At 41.9% G+C, this 20,975-nt stretch overlaps 1 protein-coding gene across 1 annotated transcript in view; it reads left to right on the forward strand.

Annotated features, from left to right (window-relative positions):
• furinb (furin (paired basic amino acid cleaving enzyme) b) overlaps positions 1-20,975 on the forward strand; it is a 139,927-nt gene that overhangs the window by 72,468 nt on the left and 46,484 nt on the right. Inside the window, exon 8 of the mRNA XM_088339547.1 lies at positions 10,996-11,168. Within this exon, the coding sequence (XP_088195673.1) occupies positions 10,996-11,168 (173 nt within the window). The remainder of the gene's footprint in view (positions 1-10,995; positions 11,169-20,975) is intronic.

A 20,975-nucleotide genomic window follows, 5' to 3' on the forward strand; every position in this document is an offset into this window, starting at 1 on the left:
GGGGAAAAGAAAGGGAGAGGAAGAAAGGAATCAAAGAGAAATAGAAAGACAGAAGGAAAGAAAAGAGAAAAGAAAGTGCGAAGGGTATGAAGAGAGAAACAGAAAAGAGAAAAAAAAGGAAAAAAGGAAGAGTTAGAGAGGTTAAAAGACACAGAGAGAGAAAGAGACAGAGAAAGAGCAACAAAGGAAGAGAAAAAGAGAGGGACAGCGAGTGAAAGAGACAGAGACAGAGTGGGAGAAAAGGGGTGGAAAAGAGAGAGAGAGAGAGAGAGAGAGAGAGAGAGAGAGAGAGAGAGAGAGAGAGAGAGAGAGAGAGAGAGAGAGAGAGAGAGAGAGAGAGAGAGAGAGAGAGAGAGAGAGAGAGAGAGAGAGAGAGAGAGAGAGAGAGAGAGAGAGAGAGAAATACAAGTACAGTGTCTTTGTTCGAGGCACCTGGCTTTGGCAACATCAAGTTGGCATATTTCAACCTGCAGCTTGTTTTTCTCTTGTGCTTCTCTGAGTGTTGTCTCGCAGGCCGGGATTCAATCCCTTGGCGGGCCTGATCTGGCCCGCGGGACGCCTGTTTGACACCTGTGATATAGGGCGTGTTGATTCACTGACATTAGACAGTGGACGACTTATCAAGATCGTCATCTCCAAAAATGGAAATATCGTCAGATTATATCTACAGCCTGTTTCCTGTTTCGGATGTTTTTGTCCTATATGTGGCGCATATTTTTTATAAAACAACCGTTAGCCCAGGGTCCGTGAACCTTTTTGACTCAAAGAGCCATAAAAGCAAAATATATTTATTTTATTTTGGGAAAGAGCCACACCATATATCATGAGACAAATCGACTCAATTGCTAAACCCGCGCCCCAGACAAAAGCTTAGTCTTCAGCACATTTATTTTGGATGATTTGATAAAAACTATGAAAAGAGAATAATGCCAGAGCCCGTGTCCCAAAAATCAACAAACATACCACTTTAAACTTGTCTCTTTTTTGCAATGACTCAAGATCGGTTAAACTCATTTTGATCCTTTTTTTCCTACATATTGGTTTCAAAACCAGATGCAAGCAGTTATTTTGTAAAAACGTCACAACATTCTGCAAACAGGGAGCCTGATGTGCTTACCTTTGGCGCAGACGGCGTAGGGCGAGAGATGGGAGGGAGTGCTTGCACTTTTTGCATAGCTCCACCCATCTCTCCCACTCACCCAATCAGATAACTTCAAGTTCTCTTCCGGTGTTTTTGCGTATTTACAGTGTGTTCTGTGGATTCATCATAAGGTATCTGAACACTGAACACAGATTATATAGTGAGCTTTTATATAAAGGATTCTTGTTGGTAATATACTGATTAAAGGGATAACCAAAAACTTCTTTTTTCATTTTCTCATTTTAAACTTCCTTCTTTTCTTAACTTCTTTATACAACACAATAATTCGTAATATAATGCATCAAAGCAAGTGAGCCGTTTGACGCTCTTTAATGAGTTGAGCCGAAAAAGCCTGTTCTCTAAAAACAGACGGACTTTCTTTTACTACACGACTACCACGGAATGATGCATGATGGGAAATATCTCTTTTTCTTTCTCTTTAATCTACTAGTCAGTTCTTATTACTGTACTTAGAAAGTTTGGACAGTAAAGAAAGTTATGATCCTGCGGTCTTGAAAGCGTATTATGTTATGAACTCCCAACCCTGATTGCTTCAATTTGAACCTTTCTTTGAACTGCAAACAATGTTCCCTGTAATTTTGCACGGGTCTGAGCGTTCAGACAAAGTCACTGAGCAACGCTTGAAACAACAGTGGGCAACCATAATCCCAAGTGTGGCAACTAAATCATTATCAAACATGTCCAAAACTTGACATCAGGTGACATTTTGCTGAGTTTCCGGCAATGCAAAAAATGTTTTCACTTTTGAAGTATTGACTAATGTACGATTGCAAAGGTTGTACAGCCTACAAAAGTCATTTGTTTTTACAATTCTTTCACAAGATTTTCATTTCTTTTATTCCTAGTATCTTTTGTCGCATAATACTAACATTTTGGGGGGATTATTTAGTCGGTTGCACGATACACTACTGTATTTAATCACATTTTTGAGTGGAAGTACAATGTTGGCAACAAGATTGACTTGGTATAATTGGAAATTATTTAAATACAACACAAACTTTCTCTTCTTTTTCTCTGTTTTTTTTCTATTTTTTTTAAATTCCCTTAAAAAAAATCTCATTGTGTATTTTTTCCTAGCTGTTATTTCTTTCTTTTTGTTCTCTATTTACTTTTTTTCCTTTGTTTCTTTCTTTTCTCTTTTTTTTCTGGCTTTTTTCAGAATTTTTCCTTCTTTTTTTCTCTTCCCTTTGTTTCTTTTTTTCTCAGCTTTTCACTACTTTTTCATTCTGGTATTTTTTTCTTTTTTTATTTCTATCCCCCCCTTCCTTTAAGTCATTTTGTGCACAATTTTACATAATATTTGGTCGTGTAGGGATTAAAGAAGCAAAAACAACCTGAAGAGCCGTTTGGGACCCGAAAGAGCCGGTTCGTTTTAGTGAGCCGAGCCGAAGAAGCCGCTTCTCGAAAAACTCTACTGACTTTACTCAACTTCGTTCTACTTCGACCTTGACTTCCACATACCACATTTAGAACACAACGTCAGGGGAACCCGTGTATTTTTTCTTTCATTCACTGTAACTTTGACTTAATTGGCTTCTTAATTAGCAATTTCGAGCCCTGATTTTTGTGAGCTGGCTAGATTTTCCTGTGCGCGGAAAAGCTCTGGGTAGTGCAAAATTGCACACACACGCAGCTCAGAGGGAACACTGACTACAAATCTCACTAATCACTATACGCGTGCCGGCCCTGAGGAACTTGAGTCGTCTCTTTTCCAGATGTTGCCCCGAACCTTCCTTCTTTGTCTTCATTAGCGTGTGTCTCCCGATGGATCAATATATTTCTTTTCAGGAATCGATCCCCCGTGGACTCTGAGCTTGCTAACGAGCTGCTTTCCTCCGCTTTTCTATGTTGACGAGTGCAACAAGGGACAACTCAATGATTATAGTCTTGCTGAACAATAACGAGTGATAACCCTGCCGTTGAGGTCCTATTTCTCTCAATTCTTGTTTATTCCTGTATCCCACTTGCATACGCAAACACAATCTATATGCGAGCTGAAATGTATTGAGATTTAATGCCACTCATGGGAACAGATTCAGTGGTGCAGTGTTCATTTTAGCTGTGAAAGTGATGGGTCCCGGGGACTCGCATGCTCAAAAATCTATGGGTCCCAACAGAGATCTATGGCTCCCCAAAATTTAGTGTTATCGAGGTTGAAATTGTGAATCGGTGACAAATATATGATATAAATCTATATATTCATTCAGGTTTAAAGCTTATCCTCAGTAGGGTCGCGGGGGTGCTGGAGCCCATCCCAGCAATCATCGGGCAGGGGACACCCTGAACTGGTTGCCAGCCAATCGCAGGGCACACGGGGACAGACAACTCACTCGCTCATTCACACCTACGGACAATTTGGACCGGCCAATTCACCTGAAATGCATGTTTTTGGAATGTGGGAGGAAACCGGAGTGCCCGGAGGAAACCCACGCAAGCACGGGGAGAACATACAAACTCCGCACAGGAAGTCTGGAGCTGGATTTGAACCCACGCAAGAGGTTCCCAAGACATGAACTGTGCCGCACATGCGCTAACCACTGCGCCGCCGTGCTGCCCTCAGGTTTAATCATTAGAGTTAATTGGTAATACAAATCAGTTATCACTTCAGATTTTTCAGTTCACAACAATATTGTACATTATACAACATAATATTGCTGAAATAAATATATTAATCTATATTTTTATTCAGTTTTAATCATCACAGTTAATTGGTAATACAAAGCAGTTATCACTTCAGATTTTTCAGTTCATATATTCTTTGTGGTTTGCAGTCCCGTCACAGTCGTAATGCCTTCTCAAGGTCTAATCCATTATCATCCTCCTCAGAGCGTAACCAGGAATATAATTTAGTCCATTTTCGCAGAAAAGTCCTTTTCTTGCTAGTTGTTTACAGTGGGACCTCGCTGCTTCGCGGTTCGACGTTCGCGGCTTCAGAGCTTCGCGGTCTGTAATGGTTAAAATAAATAAATAAATAAATTAAAAATTGACACTGAAGAAATGACCAAATGGCGGAGGTAGCTCCCGGGCCGCGCGACGGAGCGAGTTTGACGGACGCGGCGTCACCCTAATAAGGATAAGCGGTGAAGATAATGAGATGATTTTTTTTTTTTTTTTTTTTTCGCGGATTTTCACTTATCTCGGGTGGTTTTGGTCCCCATTAACCGCGATAACACTTTTGCCGTACAAAGTACGTTTATTATGCATTTTAAGACGTGTACGGCGTACAAGAAAATCTGTTCGGAAAAACGCAAGTTTGTCAATTATGCGCACCATCTGGTATACACCCACTATCACGAAACGGCAAATCAATCAAGTCAAACGAGTTCGCCGCGGTAGCCTCTATCTCGGTATCGTTTTTTTTTTTTTTGTTGCAAACAAAGCGAGCGGTTTGATGCTACTGTGCGTATGCATGTGCCGCCTTGGATTTCATGTGGTAGTTTGTGTAGTGAAAGGAAGTCCGTCTCTTTTTAGAGAACCGGCCTTTTCGGCTCAACTCATCAAAGAGAGCCGGCTCTCATTTGGCTCACTTGCTTTGATGCATTATATTACGAATTATTATGATGTATAAAGAAGTTAAGAAAAAAAAAGGAAGTATGAAAAGAGAAAATGAAAAAAGAGGGTTCAGTATATTACCAACAATATTTTAATGCAGAAAATGAATAAGAAAATGTATTATTCTACTTAATTATATTTGCATGTATTTTTTCTTTCTACAGTGAACGTCTAAGCGACTTCATTTTTAACCTTTTTCATAATAAACCTCATTCATGTCGAGCAACTCAGTATCTCACAACAAAATGTGAATTGACAATATATATGATATAACACATGTACAATATAACATGGCAAGTTGGAAAAAAAAATATGGTGTAAGGTTATTTTGTAAGGGAAAATAAGGGCGTGGAGCCCTAGAGGTTGACAGGTATGAAAACTCCATTGCTCCGCCACTTATTTTCATCTCTCTCCTTTGTCCCTACTGTTAGAGCTGCGCTGTGCAGTCACGATTTCCACCCCAGCTCAGTAATGCCAAGTGAAGTCCTATTCATTTGTATAGCCCTTAATCACAAGAAGTCCCAAAGGCCTGCACAGACTCAGACTCTAGCTAAAACCCTAATTTCAACACTTCGATATACTCAGTGGTTAGAAAAATCACCCTTTTTGGTGTATATGACAGTCCGCCCGAATAAGCTGAATAAAAGTCTTTAGGGGCAGGGAAACACTGCACTGCAAATGCTGGAAGCTGTTTTTTCCCTTCGAGCGCAAGAAGACTGTCTTTGCTAGAGATGAACAGCGAGGCCCATTCTCCCACTTTCCCCCTCTGAGAGAATTCAAAGAATCCCATCAGGATCACACACTCAACAGTGATTATTCACAAAATGCAATCATTTACTTTCATGTTTTACCGATCCCTTACATGCAATGGTCGTCAGGGCAACACTGAGGATGCAATTCTTGACGGATTTCTCTATTGCTGACGGTCCCTTGCCTGTTTGGGGCCGTGGCAAAGCTGGCAAGAGTCCATTACTTAAGATAGATGGATAGAGAGAGAGAGAGAGAGAGAGAGAGAGAGAGAGAGAGAGAGAGAGAGAGAGATGGCTAGATATATGTCTAGATAGATAGGTAGATAGATAGATAGATAGATGGATGGATGGATGGATGGATGGATGGATGGATGGATGGATGGATGGATAGATAGATAGATAGATAGATAGATAGATAGATAGATAGATAGATAGATAGATAGATAGATAGATAGATATATAGATAGATAGATAGATAGATAGATAGATAGATCATGACACTTTATTGTTTTTAACGAACATATTTTATTAAATGTCAAAGGTTAAATGCAGGAACAAAGTTTGTCTTCATAATGGTCTGCAAACACCAGAGCGGTGGTAGGGAAGGCCCAGCAGCGACTCAATTTCCTGAGAGTGCTCAGGAAAAATCATCTGGAACAGCAGCTGCAGGTGTCCTTTTACAAAGCCACAGTGGAGAGCATTCTGACATACTGCATTACGGTGTGGCATGCTGGGTGCACGGCAGCAGACAGAAAAACACTTCAGAGGGTCATCAACACAGCCCAGAGAATCGTAGGTTGCTCTCTACCCAGTCTGGAGGACATTGCCTGCTCTCGCTACCTCAGCAGAGCAGAAAACATCATTGAGAACTTTTCTCACCCCAGCCACCGCCTCTTTGACCTGCTGCCTTCCGGCAGACGATACAGGTCACACAAAACAAAAACAAACTGACTCAGAGACAGTTTGTTCCCCAGACCCATTACCACCCTTAACACACACCGCACAAAAAACTGAAACTCTTGCAAACACACTACCTCATACAGATGTCAAATTCTATTCATGCCTATGCTCACTTTGCACAATGTTGACTATTTTTTGCACAATGTTGACAATTTTTGCAATATTGTAAAATATTGTGTAAATTGTGACCTTTATCTTCTTTGTTCCTTTATATTGTGTTAATTATAACCTTATCTTCTTTGTTCCTTTATCTTCTTTGTTTTTTTTTATCCTCACTGTTAATGTGAAACTGGAGTGCCACGTCCAATTTCTTTGTCACAATATGTTCAACCCATTTTGTAACAATGACAATAAAGGTATATTCTATTCTGTATTCTATTCTGTAATGAAATAGCTTGTGTACCCCCTCAATTGGATTTTCCCATATGTCATGTATACAGGGTTATTCGTTTTATCACTAGTCATGTAAGATTCATCCGGATAAAATCCGAATTCCGAGCCATTAGACTATTTCCGGCATGTAAAAATCCTTGCAATCACATTTTGCAAGGCGAATATCCACCTGCAGCGAAACTCCTTTTTTGTGTGCAGCCCTGCCGCAAAGACTCAGCGGGTTGTCTGGAATCAATTATTAAAGTCGTAATGTGGATGTCAGTTTTTTTCTCAGGTTGTGCTTCTAGTCTCTCGAATCGACTTCGTTTGTAGTCGGTTGATTTCACGCCCCTCCGCTGTCATTAACGTTCACTGGACTGATCTGAGGCCTTTCACATCAAACGTCCAGGCAGTGTTCTGTTTGGCTGTGATTTAAGGTGCCATTTTGCTTTTGCCCTGCGGACAAAGCAGTCTCTTGCGGGTTCTTTGAACTGTCCTCTATTAGAGCAGTTATTCGCCCGTTAAAGTCGAGTCAAGTCATTTTTATTTGTATAGTCCTTAATCACAAAGAGTCTCAAAGGGCTGCACAGGTTATTGCACAGACTATTATTTCAGATTATTATGACACCATCCCCTGATCTGAAACCAACATGAGGGCAAGGAAAAACTCAAAAACCTCAACATGAGGAAAACGAAGAAACCTTGAGAAGGGACCGCACATGTGGTAATTCCCCCTTTCTGTCATGTCCTGCACGGTCGTCATGGCGCCCAGCTGGCCCCGCCCCTTGACACCGGCTGAGACGCATTGATTGCTTGTGGAATACTTAAACGTTCATTTTGGGACTGCCCGTTGCCAGACCATTGCTTAACCTTGAGGAAAACCTGTTCATGCCTGTTTGTTCTGAGTAAATGCCTTGTAATTTTGATTGCCCTTAAGCCTGTTTTGTTTTGTCTTTGGTCCGTTTGTGTTGGACAACTTTTCTTTCCTAAATTGAAGTGACAGATCGTCTTCGCTTTTGAGTTCACACTTCCTGCTTCCTGGCCCGTTTCGTGACACTTTCAGGATTACCAGGCAAAGGATGTTGCAAGTACAAATAATACAGAGATATTGTCCACAAAAAGTATAGGTTATTCATATGCTTTAGAGTAGAAGTGTGTTTTAAGCTTAGATTTAAACATTTCCACTGAGGTTGCAGATCGGATCTCAGGGGGAAGAGAATTCCACAGCACCGGGGCCCGGATGGAGAACGCTCTCCAACCTGCGGATTTCTTCTTGGCTCTTGCGATCACTAGTAGGCCAGCGCTTTCAGAATGAAGGCTTCGGACCGGTACATAGGGGGAAATCAGATCTGAAAAATGTGAGGGAGCAAGTCCATGTACGATTTTGTATAATACCAAGAGAACCTTGAAATCACATCGTAAGCTAACAGGGAGCCAATGCTGGTTAGCTAAAATCGGGGTCATGTGATTAAACTTTCTTGGCTTAGTTAAAAGCCTCGCTGCAGGATTTTGTACCAGCTGAAGACTCTTGATTCTGGACTTAGGGAGACCGGAGAGTAGGGCATTACAGTAATCAAGACGGGAGGTAACAAATGCGTGAATTATAATCTCTGCATCTGACTGAGACAACATAGGACGAATTTTAGCATTGTTGCTAAGATGGAAGAAAGCTGTTCTAGTAATTTTCTTCACGTGTGTTTGAAAGGACAGATCGGGGTTAAATATGACACCTAAATTTTTAACTGAGTCACTCTGTGTGATGTGACATTTGTCAATGTTCACAGCAGTTTTTGAGAATAAGTAACGGCATTTAGATGGACCAATAACTAACATTTCGGTCTTTTCAGAGTTAAGACGCAAGAAAATGAGTGACATCCACTGTTTTATCTCCGTGAGGTAGGCCTCCAAATTTCCGCAATTTAATGTGGCAGATTCCTCCAACGAAAGATATAGTTGAGTGTCATCTGCGTAGCAGTGGAAATTGATATTATACTTGCGAATAATATCACCTCATGGAAGCATGTAAATGCTGAAAAGAAGGGGGCCAAGTACTGAACCCTGCGGAACACCACAGGTAACACTAAAGGGCTCAGACGTCATTTCGCCATATTTAACTCAGTGCGTCCTATCTGAGAGGTAGGATCTGAACGATAAGAGGACGGTTCCTGAGAGACCAATCCATTTAAAGAGCAATTTACTTTTTTTTCTATCCTACTTGTTTGTTTTTCTGGTTGCAAACAGTCATGGGGGGTTAGTTCAATACATTTTAAACGGGAATGTCCACAAAAGATGTTTGAAAAATAAATAGCAAATAAATTAGTAAAAAAGTAATTGCATACATTCATAAATCCAGACATCACGGTTCAAAAATCCCTTTAAACAAATGGGTTGTTGGGACTTCCTGTGGTGTGTCTTGGGCAAGTACTGCCTGGCAGTGCCCAACTTCTCTCCAGATGTTCTTTTTGGGAGTAGGAGTTTGCTCCCCCACATGAAACAGATTGTACTGGTTTCCATGGTTACCATCAGCAGGAGCAACTTCCTGATCAGACTCAGATACAGCACTTTTTATCATCCGGTTGTTTTTTTTACGGTGTACAATGTCATCCTGCTCTTCAGAGATGAGCCTCCTTAGATGGACACACTCATTCCCTCCAACACAAAACAAATACATGATAGAAATACTGCAAGACCTGATGGTTGAGAGTATCAGATTCTCTCCTAAAGGTTCCCTACAAGCCTACCTTAAAACCTGGCAACCCTTTTTTTTTTACCAATAGACCCCCTTTTTGTTTTTCTTATTTTCTTAATTTTTTAAATGTTTTTTTTCTGTGATATTTTAATTATTACGGTTATTACCAATTGGACTTATATGTTGTTGCTAAACCTCTTTCCCCGGTTTTCCTATTTTATTTACTTACTTGGGTGTGCTGAACGGATTATTCAAATGTAGGGATCTGCCAATGGATGCAAAGCGAGGATTGTATGAAGGGGTGTGGTACCAAGAGTGATTTATGGCTCAGAGGTGTGGGCAATGTTCCCTCTAAGCTGCGTGTTTTCGCAATTGCGCACTGCCCAGAGCTTTTCCTCAAACAAGAAAATCTAGCCAGCTCACAAAAATCAGGGCTTGAAATTGCTGATTAAGAAGCAAATTAAGTCAAAGTTACGGTGCATGAAGGTAAAAATACATGGATTCCCCTGACGCTGTGTTCTAAATGCAGTATTTTGAAGTCAAGGTCGAAGTCGAACGAAGTTGAATAAAGTCAGTAGAGTTTTTCGAGAACCGGCTTCTTCGGCTCGTCTCACTAAAAGGAACCGGCTCTTTCGGGTCCTACACGGCTCTTCAGGTTGTTTTTGCTTCTTTCGTCCCTATATGACCAAATATTATGTAAAATTATGCACAAAATGACTTAAAGGAAGGGGGAATAGAACAAAAATGAAAAAAATACCAAAATGAAAAAGTAGTGGAAAGCTGAGAAAAAAAGAAACAAAAGAGAAAAAAAGAAGGAAAAATTCAGAAAAAGGCCAGAAAAAAAGAAACAAAGGAAAAAAAAATACATAGAGAACAAAAAGAAAAAAGTAAACACAATGAGATTTTTTTTTAAAGGAATTTTTAAAAAAAAATAGAAAAAAACAGGGAAAAAGAATAATTTCCAATTATACCAAGTCAATCTTGTTGCCAACATTGTACTTCCACAAAAAAATGTGATTAAATACAGTTGTGTATCGTGCAACCGACTCAATAAGCCCCCAAAAATGTTAGTATTATGCAACAAAAGATACCAGGAAAAAAACGAAATGGAAATCTTGTGAAAGAATTGTTGTAAAAACAAATGACGTTTGTAGGCCGTACAACCTTTGCAATAGTACATGAGTCAATTCATTCAAAAGTGAAAAAATAAATTGCATTGCCGGAAACTCAACAAAATGTAACTTGATGTCAAGTTTTGGACATGTTTGATAATGACTTAGTTGCCACACTTGGGATTGCTGTTGCTCACTGTTGTTTCAAGCGTTGCTCACCGACTTTGTGGCAACGCTCAGACCCGTACGGAAAAGTACAGTGAACATTGGATATATTTAATATAATATATACTAGTTGTAAAATCCACGTACTATTTCCTCTGAATTTGCATGTTAAAGAATCTAGGAATACCTTCAAATCGCTGACCTAACATGAGTCATTCCGTGTGCATTTAACAGGAGTCCGAATGTTGGATGGTGAGGTGACGGATGTTGTGGAGGCCCACTCTCTTGGTCTTAATCCACAATACATCCACATATACAGTGCCAGCTGGGGCCCTGAGGATGACGGGAAATCGCTGGATGGTCCGGCCAAATTGGCCAGGGAGGCCTTCCAGCAGGGAATCACAAAGGTCAGTCGCTCTCAGCACCTTTGAAGTCTTCCGTAAAATGTTGTATTGAATATTTGATGATTAAATTAGACAACCTATCCATTATCTGTACCGCTTATCCTCAGTAGGGTCGCGGGGGTGCTGGAGCCCATCCCAGCCATCTCCGGGCAGTGGGCAGGGGACACCCTGAACTGGTTGCCAGCCAGTCGCAAGGCACACAGGGACAGACGATTTGCTCGCCCATTCACACCTAGGGACAATTTGGACCGGCCAATTCACCTGACATGCATGTTTTTGGAATGTGGGAGGGAATCGGAGTGCCCGGAGGAAACCCACACAAGCACGGGGAGAACATGCAAACTCCGCACAGGAAGGTTGGTAGCTGGATTTGAACCCATGACCTCAGAACTGTGCCACACACGCGCTTACCACCGCGAGGCAACCTATTCTATTACTAAATTAACAGGGTTCCCAGTGGTCCTTAAAAAGTCTTTAAGGCATTGAGTTCATTTTTCTAAAAATAAGGCCTTAATTTGACATGAAAATGTCTTGAATCCAATTTTCATTCATTTAAAAAAATGTCAACACATTAGTAAGAGTTTTACACTGGTACCTCTATTTACAAACGTCTCTACATACAAAAGTATCAGCTTACCAACGGGAAAATATTGTTTCTAGTTACAAAGGCGTTTCAGGATATGAATGTAACCGCGGTGTACCTGTCCCACCAAAGATCCACATTCACGCTGGACTGGATGATGAGGTTTTTATTACAGTTGCTGCAAATGAATGAGTCACAACACAACACGTGGTAAGCTTCTTTGCTGGCTTTGATCTCGTTGGCAGCTCTTTGTAGACTGCCCCAAAACATATCAAAGAGCTTTCTTTTCAATTTACATAAAATACATTTTAGAATATCAACCATCAAAATACATTTTTACATCCATTTTAACAAAATACTTTTAACAAGAGATCGTATAGTGGTTTTTTAATGTTTACAATGAATTAAACATATTTTTCTTTTCCTTTTTTTTATATATGAGAAAATAGAAATAATAACAATAATGAGTATAAAAACGGGTCCAATTTTTCTGCAAATGAATGAGTCACAACACGTGGTAAGCTTCTCTGCTGGCTTTGATCTCTATAAGGGGAATTAGCCTTTTAGCACAACATGCAACGTCCGGCAAAACTAACGTAAAAGGCGACAGAAACAAAACGAAAATAAATCCAAACAGTCTGACAACATCAGTAACATTTCTATGCATGTTGAGAGATTTGTCAGCTGTGGTTTTAATGTTTAAAATTAACTTTTTGCGGAGCACCAAAAGATTGTGTCTTACCGTTGGCAGCTCTTTGTAGACTGCCAAAAACCCCCACCTTCCTATCACAAAGTCTAAAGCCAAACCAAACCTTACCACATACCAGCAGGTGGCACTGTTGGACTCATCATTGCAGGACACTTACACAAAAACTATACAACATATTTCAGCAGGAATTTCAATAAAAAAAAAGTTATCATTACACCCGTTACATGAAGTCAAAAATACAGTACAGACGCTCCCCTACTTACGACCATTCGACTTGCGAAAAATGGTACACGCGAACATTTTCTTCTGGATGTCAAAATATCTGGACATTGTTGTAAGTTAGATTTTGTATTGTGTGAACCTTTTTTCCAAGTACAAGGCAGTACTGTAGTACTTCTTTCCGCCGCTACCGGCGTGTGGCGCTGTGAGAGGTCACTTAGCATCCACCCGAAGAAGAAATACGCTTCCTCATCCTAGTTCGTGTGTAAACGTTCTATACTGAATCTTTCACATTTCTATTGTTTAATATCTTGTGTCACGGAGTGGAAGGGGTGACCGGAGCAGAACGGAGGCAGGAGGCAGGAAGGGAGAACTCAATTGCGTGACGATCAAAAACTTTTATTTACCAAAATAAAAGTTGTACAAAACTCAGGGACAAGACAGAACAAACAGGCTTTAACAAAAACGTGCAAACACAGGTTTCTTCCAACTCAACTAAACAGGACAAGGCATGACAGAACAGAAAAGGTATATCAGAAAATGCGATGAGCCAGCAACCGCAAAACCCACAACCCACCCTTAAGTAGCACACACGCAATTAGCAGATCTGCTTCAGCTGGTGCCCAGGGGGCGGGGCAGACCGGTCGCCTTGGCGACCATGCTAGCCGTGACATCTTGTGCATCCATTCAATATGGTTGGTAAACAACAGACCAAATAAGCGCCCAAAAATGTTAGTATTATGCGACAAAAGATACCGGGAAAAAAAGGAAATTGAAATCTTGTGCAGGAATTTTTGTAAAAACAAATGACGTTTGTAGGCCGTACAACCTTTGCAATAATACATTAATAATGCAAAAATATTTTGCAATCCCAGAAACTCAGCTATATGTAAGTTGATGTTCAGTTTTGGACATGTTTGATAATGACTTAGTTGCCACACTTAGGATTTCTGTTGCTCACTGTTGTTTCAAGCGTTGCTCACCGACTTTGTGGGAACGCTCAGACCCGTACGGAAAAGTACAGGGAACATTGTTCATAACAATTGTATATTTAAATATTTCGAGCGGTTACAATGACTACTTCGCAAGATGTCAACAAAAGAAAAGCCTGTCGGGAGTCTGAGAATATAAATACAGTAAATCCTCTCAAATGCTAAGTATTATGAGAGAAACCACATACATATATTGAGGTCATTGTTACCATGGCAACCAATTTTCCAATGCTGTTTTTTTAATGTTCATTTTGGTTCCACATAGAAGTTTTCCTTCGATTTAGACAATTCTTTTCAATATTTTAGTCAAATCGGGTTCTTAGCCTAGATGGTAAGGCGCCCGCTTTGAGACTGGGAGGTCGGTGGTTCGCGCCCCGGCCGAGTCATTCCTAAGACTTAAAAAGTGGTCGGCGGCGCCCTCTGTTGGCTGCGGCTGCATCGGCTCGCTACAACGGGTCAGGTGCAATCGACATTTCGTTCTGTGTACATTGTTACACAGAATGACAATACAAGGAAATTATTATTATTATTATTATTCTGGTTATCATAATACATTACAGATTCCCTCTTTGCGGAATACTTTTTAAAAATTCTCCTTGCATTGTACGCTGCTTGAAGTGCTCTAAGCATTCTGACAGCTTTCAATATTTGGGGAAATCCTGTCAGATTGCAACTTGGATTTGAAGGTCTGCTTTTATAAATGTTTGAGATGCAATGTTTGTTCTCCGCCGTGTGCAGGCGAGCTTCGTCAATGTCCGGATATGTTCTGCCCTTTTCGTGTCAGTGGTTGAAATGATGACACAGTTCGCATTATGTATACGAAATATAGTTCATCCATTATCTGCTTATCGTGGGACGAAATATAGTTTTAACTAAAATTATAATCCTGCAAAGTTCTCTTTGTTTTAACTAAATCTCTCATCTCATTAGCTGCACCGCTTATCCTCAGTAGGGTCGCGGGGTTGCAGGAGCCCATCCCAGCAATCATCGGGCAGTGGGCAGGGGACACCCTGAACTGGTTGCCAGCCAATCGCAGGGCACACAAGGACAGACAACTCGCTCGCTCATTCACACCTAGGGACAATTTGGACCGGCCAATTCACCTGAAATGCATGTCTTTGGAATGTGGGAGGGACCGGAGTACCCGGAGGAAACCCACGCAAGCACAGGGAGAACATACAAACTCCGCACAGGAAGTCCGGTAGCTGGATTTGAACCCACACAGGAGGTTCCCAGGACCTTAGAACTGTGCTTGCACACTCGTTAACCACTGCGCCACCGTGCTGCCCTGTATGACAATCTCATCTCATCTCTCATCTCATTAGCTGCACCGCTTATCCTCAATAGGGTCGTGGGGGTGCTAGAGCCCATCCCAGCAATCATCAGGCAGTGGGCAGGGGACAGCCCGAACTGGTTGCCAGCCAATCGCAGGGCACACAGGGACAGACAACTCACTCGCTCAGTCACACCTAGGGACAATTTGGACCGGCCAATCCACCTGAAATGCATGTCTTTGGAATGTGGGAGGAAACCGGAGTGCCCGGAGGAAACCCACGCAAGCACGGGGAGAACATACAAACTCCGCACAGGAAGTCCGGTAGCTGGATTTGAACCCACACAGGAGGTTCCCAAGACCTTAGAACTGTGCCGCACACGCGCTAACCACGGCGCCGCCGTGCTGCCCCTGTTTTAACTAAATGTACCTGTAATTTGATTGTCTTTTTTCTGTAAGTGTAACGGATTGCAATCACATTTTTTATATGCTGTTTATTGTTGGACTAATGTACATACGTTATTCAACTTTACTATAATCTATGTGTGTTATATGTTTGTTTGAAATATTGTGCTTACAAAATAGGATTTTCTCACACTAAAAGTTTCCCACTGCACCCTGGCAAGAACTAACGGTATGAATCAGTTACAGATTTGACCGCAGGCCGAGGTTCTTTCCTGAAGATAGCGTGAAGAGAGTTAATCAGTCACATTTCAAATAACAAGTTGTTGTGCAAGAACTGGTTTCAACTGGAACATTTAACCTTCAACCACACCCCTTCCCCTTAGTAGTTGAAACCACATTGTCACTAGGGCGTTCCTTTCTATATAAAAGGCAAGCAGAGAGGAGACTGCTTTAGAGTAAGAGGAGGATTGTAACTGAAGCAGACCTTCTGTCACTCTCCTTGCAAGTAAAACCATACTCAATTCTCTGTGTCTTTTTGTATGCAGGTTTTTGTGACAAGTGTTGGGTTGAACCTGACATTTACGTAATGCCGAAACATGTATTCCGCTACTCCCCAACACTACTCAACAGGTATAACCAAGGGAGCCTAATGTGCCTAATGGCGGGAGGTGCACGTAAAAACTGAACTGAGCTGATTGCAGCACGCGGTCTCTAGTGGTAGCTTCTGGGACTGCTAGCGAACCGGTTTTTCTCTCATAAAGCGAGCAACTTTTTTTTTTTTCGAAATTCTTGCGCCTAGAGATGCTCGTATGAAGAGATACTACTTTGTATTGGTCCACATATTCTTTTGATGAAGTTAAGTAGCATACGAACGGTGCGTTTACATTTTCACTTGGTCTTAGAAGGGCACACTATCAAATATAACAGTGTACTAAATTGATTTTTTTATTGTGAGCATTAACTTGTCTAATTGGCTTTTAGGGTCCGTCCACTCCTGTGAACACAGTTGGATAAGCCCCTGAAAAGTCTTTACGAGGTCCAAATAAAATGCAAAATCTGCTTTACTTGTAATTGAAAGGATTTAATGGCCAGTACAAACAAGCGAAAGGATCTGTTGCTCTGTAGTGATGCCAACTTTGCAATATTGTTCAGACCAAGGTTCCCTGGAATTTTCCAGGGGTCTGAGCTTCACACAAAGTCTGTGAGCAATGCTTGAAACAACAGTGAGCATCAGCAATCCCAAGTGTGGCAACTAATCCATTATCAAATGAATTGAACAATGTATTATTGCAAAGGTTGTACGGCCTACAAACGACATTTGTTTGTACAACAATTTTTCACAAGATTTCCATTTCTTTTTATTCCTAGTATCTTTTGTCGCATAATACTAACATTTTGGGGGGCTTATTGAGTCGGTTGCACGATACACAACTGTATTTAATCACATTTTTTAGTGGAAGTACAATGTTGGCAACAAGATTGACTTGGTATAATTGGAAATTATTTGAATGCAACACAAACTTTTTCCTCTTTTTCCCTGTTTTTTTCTACTTTTTTTAAATTCCTTTAAAAAGATCGTATTATCGTATTTTTTCCTAGCTGTTACTTTTTTCCTTTTGTTCTCTATTTACTTTTTTTCCTTTGTTTCTTTCTTTTCTTTTTTTTCTCGCTTTTTTCTGATTCCTTCTTTTTTCTCTTCCTTTTGTTTCTTTTTTCTCAGCTTTTCACTCCTTTTTCATTTTGGTATTTTCTTTCTTTTTTGTTCTACTTTCCCCCCTTCCTTTGAGTCATTTTGTGCACAATTTTACATAATATTTGGTTGTGTAGGGATTAACGAAGCAAAAACAACCTAAAGAACCGTTTGGGACCCGAAAGGGCCGGTTCTCTTTAGTGAGCCGAGCCGAAGAAGCCGGTTCTCGAAAAACTCTACTGACTTTACTCAACTTCGTTCTACTTTGACATTGACTTCAAAATACCGCATTTAGAACACAGCGTCAGGGTAACCCGTGTATTTTTACCTTCATGCACTGTAACTTTGACTTAATTGGCTTCTTAATTAGCAATTTCGAGCCCTGATTTTTGTGAGCTGGCTAGATTTTCTTGTGCGCGGAAAAGCTCTGGGTCGTGCGCAATTGCGCACTCACGCAGCTTAGAGGGAACATTGGTTCAGACCCCGCAGGATTTTGCGATTTGCAACCTCAACTCAACGCAAGCCAGCCTTTGGAAAATTACTACGCGATAAACCTTCTTGTTATTTATGCTTCTTGTCCAATTTATGCGCAAATACCACCAGCTTAACACACGATGAAAAAATCTTTTAATCGGCTCAAGGGTTCTTTGAGCTGAGGTCCGTTTGGATCAAGTACCACTGTTGGAGTCATAAAACGTCCGCAAAACCCTCTAAAGTAAATCCCTCGCTACTTCACGTTTCAGTTATCGCTGGTGCACTGCTTTGTGGATTTTAAATTGAATTGCATTAGGTTTTTTTTTGTCATAGAAATCAATGTATCGCTCATTGCGTTCTGAGCAAACAGCACACAGCAAATGCTATCACTGCGGCAGGTTTTATGTGTGTGTGTTGGGTGGGGATGACTGTGTGCGGGACTGTGATAGACTCGCGTATGCTCTCAGTCAAACAGTGTCCACCAAAACAAATTTGGAAACACTGCAACAGCAAACTTTTAAAGGCCGTTTTATTTAAAAGAGATTTGTCAACTAAATTGGACTCTGAGGAGTCAGAATAGCGCAAATTAATGGTGATCACTAGTGGGTGCTCCGTGGATTGTTATGGGGTCCAGGAAGGGAATGAGGTGGCATTGGGAAGTACAGCCATTACCCATGAAACGGATTACCTGGAGCTACAACTCGTGGGAAACCGCTACAGTTGGCACGGTTGTATTTCATCCATTGTGGAGACCTGGCTCAATTACAGGATACCTAATGTTCCAATTCTGTTTTATTTTCGTATTAAAACCATAAACACCACTTTTTCAACTGCAATTCTGTGTTCTGTGTTGTTATTCGTACATCTACAGTGGTTATTTTGTCGCAGTTTTTTTACTCTCAATCAGTTAGGACATCATGCGGCAGTGCAGTGGTTAGCGCATGTGCGGCACAGTTCTGAAGTCATGAGATCGAACCTGCTGTGTGGAGTTTGTGACTGTACGTTCGCTTTGCTAGTCTGATAGCACGGTTCAGGTTAGCCCTCGCTGATCTCAGCGCCTCCATGTCACCAGATTTAAAGACAAGGTTCCGTACTTTTAGTTGTTTGCGTATCTCAGCAGTCATCCAGGGCTTCTGATTGGCACGGGTGCATATAGTTTTGGTATTGCTGACGTCTTCTGCGCATTTACTGATATAGGCTGACACAGAAATGGCGTACTCATCTATATTTATTTTGTTGTTGTAAGTGGCAGCCGATTTAAACATGTCCCAATCAGTGCAATCAAAGCAGTCCTGTAGTGCCTCCATTGCCCCCTCAGACCACACCCTCACCTGCTTCAGTGTAGGTTTTTCTCTGGTCAGCAGGGGCTTGTATGCTGGAATTAGCATAACAGAAAGGTGATCTGATGAGCCAAGGTGGGGGCGGGGGGGCTGCTTTATATGCACCTTTGATGTTTGTGTAGGCCAGGTCTAATGTGTTCCTACCTCTTGTAGCAAAATTTACATGCTGATGAAAATGCGGGAGAACTGTTTTCATATTGGCCTGGTTAAAGTCCCCCGCCGCAATAAAAATGCACTGCTCCACCTCCTCTCTGTAGGCCAATCGTTGTCATCCCTGATGAGGCCCACCACTGTTGTGTCGTCAGCATACTTCACGATGTGGTTTGTGGCGGACCTAGGGACGCAGTCGTGTGTCATCAAGGTGAACAGCAAGGGGCTTAGGACGCAGCCTTGGGGGGAACCCGTGCTGAGGTAGATGACATCTGAACTGTTCTGACCTATCCGCACTGATTGGGGTCTGTCACAGAGGAAGTCCAGCAGCCAGTTCCGCAGGGGGGTGTTGAAACCCAGGAGTCTCATTTTGTCTACCAGATGTTGTGGGATGATGGTGTTGAATGCTGAACTGAAGTCCAGGAACAGCATCCGCACATGGGTGTTCTTTTCCTCTAGATGTGTCAGGCTCAGGTGAAGCGCAGAGGAGATGGCATCCCTGGTGGAGCGGTTTGTCCTGTAGGCAAACTGAAAGGGGTCGAATGAGGAGGGGAGACTGGAGGTGATGTGCTCTTTAACCAGTCTCTCAAAGCACTTCATTATGATAGGAGTCAGTGCAACGGGCCGGTAATCGTTGAATGATAAGATCAGGGGTTTCTTTGGCACTGGGATGATGTTGGCAAATTTGAAGCATGATGGTACTTTGGCTTGGTCTAGCGAGGTGTTGAAAATGTCTGTTAGTACACAAGCCAGCTGATCGGCGCACTCCCTAAGTACCCGCCCCGGAATGTTGTCCGGGCCTGGAGCCTTCCTTGTGTTGACCCTTCTCAGGGTCTTCCTCACGTCAGATGAGTCCAGGTGGAGTGCTCTTTCGTCCTGATTTGGAACCGCTTTCGCTGCAGTGGTGCCGTTTTGTGCCTCGAACCTTCCAAAGAATTTGTTGAGGTCATTCAGAAAGTCCATGCTAGTGTCCTGCACTGGGGCGGTGGTTGGCTTGTATTTGGTAATGGCCTGAATGCCTTTCCACATATCCCTGGTGTTGGTTTTATTGAGGAAACGTTCCTGGATTTTTGACTGTACGTTCGCTTTGCTAGTCTGATAGCATCCTGACCAGCTGTATCTCTGTGTGGTGTGGAGGCTGCAGCGCTAACGACTGGGGTAGTGTGAGGAGGGTAACGAGGACAGCAGAGAAAATAATCGGGACTACACTTCCCTCCATTCAGGACATTGGCCAGAAGCGCTGCCTATCCCATGCTAAGAACATTACCGGGGACCCCTCTCACCCCCATCATGGACTGTTCACTCTGCTAGCCTCTGGGAAGAGGTACTGCAGTGTGCGGTGCAGGACCACCAGGCTCCGCAATAGTCTAGTCCCCCTGGCCATTAGACTGTTAAATGGTCAATCTAACATATAGTTAACTTAAATCTAAACGGCTGCTAATCTGACTTTTTGCACTACTGGCAGTTTTTTATAGCTTGCCACTCCTTGCACATTGCTCTCTGCACTATTGTAATTACAGCGTTATGTTACAGTGTTACTGTGTACCTGACTTGTTAACCTGACTGCCCATTTTGCACATCTGGTTAGCTACTCTTCTTGCACTATCGGCACTATGGTAAAATACTATACGTAGCCAAAATACAATACAACTTTATTTATATCTGTACATTCAAGGAAACTGTGGGGGTCAGATGCATCGACATTTCGTTCTGTATACACGTGTACTAGAATGACGATAAAGTAGATCTGAATCTGAATCTGAATCTGAGTATGTTCTCCCCGTGCTTGTGTGGGTTTCCTCCGGGCACTTTCCTCCCACATTCCAAAAACATGCAAGTTAGGTTAATTGGCCGGTCCAAATTGTCCCTAGGTGTGAATGAGCGAGTCAGTTGTCTGTCCCTGGGTGCCCTGAGACTGGCTGGCAACCAGTACAGGGTGTCCCCTGCCCACTGCCCGAAGATAGCTGGGATGGGC

Source organism: Urocampus carinirostris, chromosome 7 (assembly GCF_059441175.1).
Source record: "Urocampus carinirostris isolate Australia breed hairy pipefish chromosome 7, RoL_Ucar_1.0, whole genome shotgun sequence".
Taxonomy (NCBI): Eukaryota; Metazoa; Chordata; class Actinopteri; order Syngnathiformes; family Syngnathidae; genus Urocampus; species Urocampus carinirostris.